This window comes from Otolemur garnettii, unplaced genomic scaffold (assembly GCF_000181295.1).
Source record: "Otolemur garnettii isolate 467f Iridium unplaced genomic scaffold, OtoGar3 scaffold00136, whole genome shotgun sequence".
Lineage (NCBI taxonomy): Eukaryota > Metazoa > Chordata > Mammalia > Primates > Galagidae > Otolemur > Otolemur garnettii.
The window spans coordinates 408,285-414,880 of NW_003852531.1; the positions used below are offsets into that span (position 1 = coordinate 408,285).

The 6,596-nt window shown below is 42.2% G+C and overlaps 2 protein-coding genes across 2 annotated transcripts in view; one reads left to right on the forward strand and one right to left on the reverse strand.

The window, feature by feature from the left end:
- DZANK1 (double zinc ribbon and ankyrin repeat domains 1) overlaps nucleotides 1–573 on the reverse strand; it is a 73,998-nt gene extending 73,425 nt beyond the window's left edge. Inside the window, exon 1 of the mRNA XM_023518386.1 lies at nucleotides 465–573. Within this exon, the coding sequence (XP_023374154.1) occupies nucleotides 465–573 (109 nt within the window). The remainder of the gene's footprint in view (nucleotides 1–464) is intronic.
- Nucleotides 574–2,759: 2,186 nt separating this feature from the next.
- The window catches only part of POLR3F (RNA polymerase III subunit F), a 14,295-nt gene continuing 10,458 nt past the window's right edge, over nucleotides 2,760–6,596 (forward strand). The window contains exons 1-3 of the mRNA XM_003798458.3: nucleotides 2,760–2,880; nucleotides 3,693–3,810; nucleotides 6,439–6,506. Of these exons, the coding sequence (XP_003798506.1) occupies nucleotides 2,819–2,880; nucleotides 3,693–3,810; nucleotides 6,439–6,506 (248 nt within the window). The 5' untranslated portion in view covers nucleotides 2,760–2,818. The remainder of the gene's footprint in view (nucleotides 2,881–3,692; nucleotides 3,811–6,438; nucleotides 6,507–6,596) is intronic.

Sequence of the window (6,596 nt, forward strand, 5' to 3'; positions counted from 1 at the left end):
TCACAATGGCTCCAAGTAGTAATTATTATCTTTATCTTACAATGAGGAAACTGAGACTGAAAAAAGCTAGGTAATGTACCCAAGGTCACTAAAAGTTGTCAAAAACAGCATTTAATCACTAACCCATCAGACAACAAAAACCAGTGTTAGTAGATCTAATTTATTATCCCAGCTAAATAATAAGCATCTGGGGAAGCACTGGGACTTACCTTGGCTAATGTGAATCAAGACAGTAGGGCAGCTATATATCTATACAAAACAAAGGTTAGTCAAAGCTGTTTTCAATTTAAACATATGCCACTCTATAAACCATCAGAATGCAATACTATTTCAATTGTGGAAGTTTTACAGACTCCCCAAAGTTCTAGCTATAGAAAGAATACAAAGTGATCAATTAGCAACCAGATGAACACAAGGATATGACAATATTAATTTAAAGAATTTCAAATATATGTGATTCCTACCTGATTTCATTTCCAATAGTGTGTTGTTATCAATTTCATGGTTAGCTTTTCCAGGCTGAGGCACTCTAAGTGGTATGATCTGAGGGACACACACTGAACCAGCAGTCATTTTCCCTCCTTACATTAAAAAAAGATAAATTCCAACATGCACCTATATCTGAACACAAAAGCTGAAGAGCAACATCTCATATAAATGCAGCAAAACTAGTAAAAACTAAATAGAATACTGTCAATATGCTACTCACAAATACATAATTATTCAATTTTAATTAAAATTACTACATTTCACTGTATTTTTGCTGTTGAGGTCTTCTTTGGGATTTTGATTATGTAAGTACTTCTGAGAAAGAAGCATGAATGAATGAGATGGTGGAATGGAGTTATTTTAAATGGACAGATTAAATGAGTAAGACAGAAGAAAGACCATCGGTAATGCTCTGACCTGAGTTCCCTCTAGATCACCATCAATTATCCTATCCTGCCTCCAGTGACGGTGCCACCTCTCTTGGCTTCAGGGAAAGTCATCACACAAGGAGAACAGAAGTAACTGTGGGGGGTGAGGAACCTGTGGCCTAGAGACCACATGTGGCATTCTGGATCCTTGAGCATCACCCTTTGACTGAATCTAAATTTTACAGGACAAATTCCTTTATTAAACATTTTAATTTTACATTTTAAATTTTACATTTAAATTAAACATTTTAATAAAGAGATTTGTTCTGTAAAGTCTGGATTTGCTCCAGGGGCTGCATTTGGGGATCTAGAGAGCAACATAAGGCCTCAATGCTGCAGACTAGAGATCCACAGCCTGGCAATCACCACCACAGTGGTTCTTGTATTTGAAAGCTGCAAAGACACCTTAGAAGGACTACAGCATACCACTTCTCAGCTGAAACTGTAAAGAATAGAAGCAAGGACCAACAAACACCAGTCACCACTCCATCTGTATTTATAAATCCTGGTTAATTAAATACCAGTAGGGAGGCCTTCCTAGTCTTCAGTAAAAGAGGTGTCATAATTTTTAATGCATAGAAGATTCCAGAAGAAAAAAACTACCTTCACACAGTGCCATTTACATCTCCATACTACCTTTCCAATTTCAATGATTTTGGATGCCTAGGTTTTACCCAATTATTATCTTTACGTTCTTTCAATTTTTATAATCTACTTACACTCTCACTTCATTTTTCAATATACTTATATAAGCTTATTTACCAATCTGTGGTTGAGCATTTAGGGTATTTCTAGTATCTTGTTAGTTTTGACTGTTATAATTCTAATATAATTCTCAACATCTTCATGGTTTGAGTTTTGTCAGACTGCGGCAGCAAAAGCAGATAAATTTAAGGTGTGAGCTGGATTGGATGGTTCCAGATTGGAGGCCAAGAATATAAACGGCAGACCATGGTAGCTCAGCAATAGGTCCTGTAAAATTGCGGCTACACTTGAAGGGACTTGCCCATTGTCGCATTTCTATGTAAGCAAAAGCCATTTAAAATAATGCGTAGTTGAAAAAAGTACTTCTGGATAAAAATATGTCGGGGAGAGAATAATTCGCAAATGGCACCTAGTAGCCGCCCTTGAGAAGGTGACGCGGCCAAGCGAAGGGAATGCAGAAAAACGCAGAAACGCCAGGTCCCGGGGGCAGCTTGCAGGTAACAGCATCGCCCAACCCCCACCTTCCTGCACCTAGACCGCCCCCTCGCCGCTAGGATCTGGAACCCCGTCTAGTCCTCGCCTGTCAAGGGCAGCCAGGACGCCTGCATCCCCTTGGCTGGACTGAGGGAGGCCTTCCTCCTCCAGCCGCGAGGGCCGGGGGCAAGACCCCCAAAGCACCTCTGCCGCCCCCAACCCAGCCCCGGGGTTCTCACCGCCTCTTGCCTCCTCCGCAGAAGGATGCTGAGTTACCACAGACGCTGCAAGCCGCGCCCCGCCCGCTGGGAGTGGACAAATGATTGGCGAAAGCTCCGCTTCCTAGCAACCAGCCCCGCCCCGGCCGCTGCGCAGGGAGACTGGCCCCTGCGGGGGCTGCCTTCGTAGGACCACCGTAGGCATCCAAGAATATGCCTTCACAGAGGTTGCAACGCTGGCGACCCTACTCGGAATAAGGGAACCAGGCTTGCTCCTCCGACGGGCACTGATTTTCTGGAAAACAAGAATAAGAAAATGCAGAGGCTCCGGAGAGTGGCGCGGAGCAGGCGCGGCTTGGCCGCCTTAAGCCGACAGACAGCGAACGGCCTTTTGCGACACGACAAAAAAGGTCCCTCGCACTGGGCCGGGGTCCTGTAGTTCTCGGATTTGGTAACCCACGGCTTGGTGTGCCTCTTCGCTCAGGAATTGGAAACTGCGCCCTCATGGCTGAGGTGAAGGTGAAGGTGCAGCCTCCTGACGCGGATCCGGTGGAAATAGAAAACAGGTAAACCAAGGAGGTTCCGTTCCCGGCTCTAGACACGCCGCAGGTAGCCGGTCATTTGAGCAGATAAACCCCTTCTCCCAAATCCCTTAGGAGAGGCTGGAGCGAGTTGAATGAACACGTGGGAAAGCGATTGCAGGCTCCTGGACCCTTCCTCGCTCTCGCCCTTGGAGAGCAGAACTCTGAATTAAGAAGTTCAAAACGGGCTCGGCGCCTGTGGCTCAAGTGGCTGAGGAGCCAGCCACATACACCTAAGGTGGCGGGTTCGAATCCCCAGCCCGGACCCGCCAAACAACAATGATGACTGCAACCAAAAAATAGCCGGGCGTTGTGGCAGGCACCTGTGGTCCCACCTACTTGGGAGGCGGAGGCAGGAGGCTCGCTTGAGCCCAGGAGTTGGAGGTTGCTGTGAGTTGTGATGCTACAGCCCTCCATCCAGGGGGACAGCTTGAGGCTCTGTCTCAAAAAAAAAAAAAAAAAAAAAAAAAAAAAAAAAAAAAATCTTTCTCAGTTTCTAACATGCTTTGATTGAAAACCGTCATGGAGGCGTCTGTAGTCCCAGCTACTTGGGAGGCTGAGGCAAGAGAATCACCTAAGCCCAAGAGCTGGAGGTTACTGTGAGCTGTGACGCCTCAGCACTCTACTGAGGGCGACATAATGAGACTGTCTCAAAAAAAAAAGAAAACCATCATGGAAGCCCACATTATTTGCCTACTGTGAAATGACACAATTTCAAACTGTTCAGCTTGTATTTTTCCCCTAACCCCTCTTGAAACAGGTAAACATGAAGAATAACATTAATGCCTTTGTTCTAGGATTATAGAATTATGTCACCAGTTTCCTCATGGAATCACAGACCAAGTAATTCAGAATGAAATGCCTCATATAGAAGCCCAGCAGCGGGCAGTGGCCATTAACAGACTGTTGTCCATGGTAAGGTGAACCCAACTAGTTTACGTAATTACTTATGTGCTGTCGTTGTTGTCATGCCCTCCTGTGTAGTTATGATGGTTAATTTTATGTGTCAACATGACTGAGACAGGGATTCTCAGATATCTGGTCAAATGTTATATCTAGGCGTGCCTTTGAAGGTGTTTCAGTTCACTAGCATTTGGTGAACTGAGTAAAGCAGATGTGGCCTAATTATGAGTAATTATCATCCATTCCATTCAGAGACTGAATAGAACAAAATGGTAGAGGAAGGCTAAATTTGTCCCCTGCCTGACTGCTTTAGCTAAAGTGTGGATCTGCCCTTAGCACTCCTGCTTCTCAGGCTTGCACACTAGAATCCCCGCTATAAGCACTCTGCATTCAAACCTTTAATCTGCACCGCCGACTTTCCTGGGTCTCCAGCTTGCAGATGGCAGATGAGGGGACTCCTTCAGCCTCTATAATCACATGAACATATAGTTTATAATAAATATCTCTCTCTCTCTCCATACACCCACACACCCTAACATAGTAGTCATAAAACCAGAAATTGTTTTGAGTTTGACTCCAAACTTGACTCCTAAGACTCCAAACCAGGAAATGGGTCAGACTTCCTAAATTGAGAAAAGAAGAAATAATTATGTGACATTTTATGAGACATATGAAATATGTCTCATATGAGACAGATGAAATAAATATATTTTGTTATAATTGTTATATTTAACATAATTGTTACTAAGGTACATAAGGGCACATAGGCAGAATGTGTTCTAGTCTGTTCACCTTCTGCTTGCTTCCTACTAGTGGTTTGGGGAGTTATCACAGAGCCTATTCATTAGGATATCACTTTCCTCATTGTCATTGTGAGCATTTTAGAAAGCAGGAATGAACCCAGCTGAAAGACAGCCATCTGGTATTTTAGGAGGAAGTCTAGCTGCAGCCCCGAGTGGCATGGCCCCTATCTCTTCTGTCTTTTAAGAACCTAAAACCCTAATGCCATTCTCCAGCTGTCCAAAATCATAACAAAACAACTTCTTTAAAAACCTACCTAGCTCTAAATTTATTTCTCCTTCCTCTCCCCCATCATCAAACCCCTCATTTCCTGGAGCGTTTCAGTTTGGATTGTAGCAATTAGGTAAAAGTGTTATATACTAAGGCCTCATCCCACCAGCCTTATGGAATTTCTTAGGACTCTGGATATGGAGATTTGGGAACAAGTGAACCTTTGGTAAAATATTACCTTCAACTCTCTAGCTCAGGGATTGCCAGATGTTTTTTATAAAATGCCAGGTAGCATGTTTTAGGCTGTGTAGGCCATATGGTTTCTGTCAGAGCTACTCAACTTTGTCATTTTAGCAAGCAGCAGCTATGGATGATATATGAACTAATGAGTATGGCTAGGTTTTAATAAAACTTTATTTATAAAACAAGCAAAAGGAGTTTGGGTAATTTGTACTGATTTCTCTGTGGTGAAGGTTTTCAACTCTAGAAAGGATGGAGGAAGGGATTCTGGGAGGTTGTGGCAGTGGAAAATGTTCCTTTGGCCTCTGCCTACCCTCTCAGCTCTTTCCTTTCTAACTGAAAATCACCTTCAGCACCTTCTTTTTTACCACCTCTGCAACTGCCCATCCACTGCTTGTCTTATTAGACTACAGGGTATAGGCAGTGGTAGACCTACCAAAGGCTATTAAGCAAGGCAATGATTATTAATAGATCACAAAGTGTTTTGACTTTTTTTAACAGTTCTCAGATTTTTCCCCCGTTCCCATTCCTACTACTCCTGCACATGTTCAAGCTCTTGGCTTTCACCTGAACTACTGCAGTAGCGTCTAACTGGCTTTCCTAAATCCATCTGCCTCAGAGAAGCTAGTCTGAGCTGTCTTAAATCCAGGTCTGACCAAGTCGTTCTACCACCCAAAATCTGTCAATACTGGAGATGCAAGCTCAGACTCCTGGGTGTATCACACTGAGCCCCTGCCTTCCTCATCAGCTTCCTATCCACCACTTTGCCTCAAAAGTTATGTTTCAGAGGGAGTAGATTGTTTTTGGTTTCTGGCCATGTCATGCTGTTTCATGCCTCAGGGCCTTGGCTCATGGTAGCCTCTCTTCTTTGAAGGCTCTTCTTTCTTCAGGGACTCACTAACTCACTCCTTATCTTTTAGGACTCAGCTCTGTCATTGTCTCCATTGTACAATAGAATATTTATGCTTGGTTAGTTTTTATTTGAAATTTTTATTTAACAAATTATATTTTTATCTTTCTATTTATATTTTATCTATTTAATTTGGATTTATTTGAATTTTAATATAGATTTTTATTTCATTATATTCTAAAGTTGATTTTTAAAAATTGTTTATGCTTTATCATGTAACTAAACCTTAATCTGGCGTATAGGAAATTGTTATTATTGATACTTTGAGACATTTTATGATAAAGAGTTAGATCTTGAAAAATACATTGTACATCATATAGAAGTAAAAGCATAAGTCTGAATTGAGGAACTAAGAGATATCTAGGGTATGGAATATTTTAGTCTGTAATAAAAATATTTAAGACTGTATTAGCATTTGTCATTGGATTTGATATTGCTGTAAAATAATTGGCTTTTGCTTTCAATTTTTAAAACTTTAGGGTCAGTTGGACCTCTTAAGGAGCAGTACAGGCCTTTTATATAGAATAAAAGACTCTCAGAATGCTGGGTAAGCACTTATTTTTTTAATTTTAAGAAAAAAGGGCTCAGCACCTATAGCTCAACCGGCTAAGACGCCAGCCACATACACCTAAGGTGG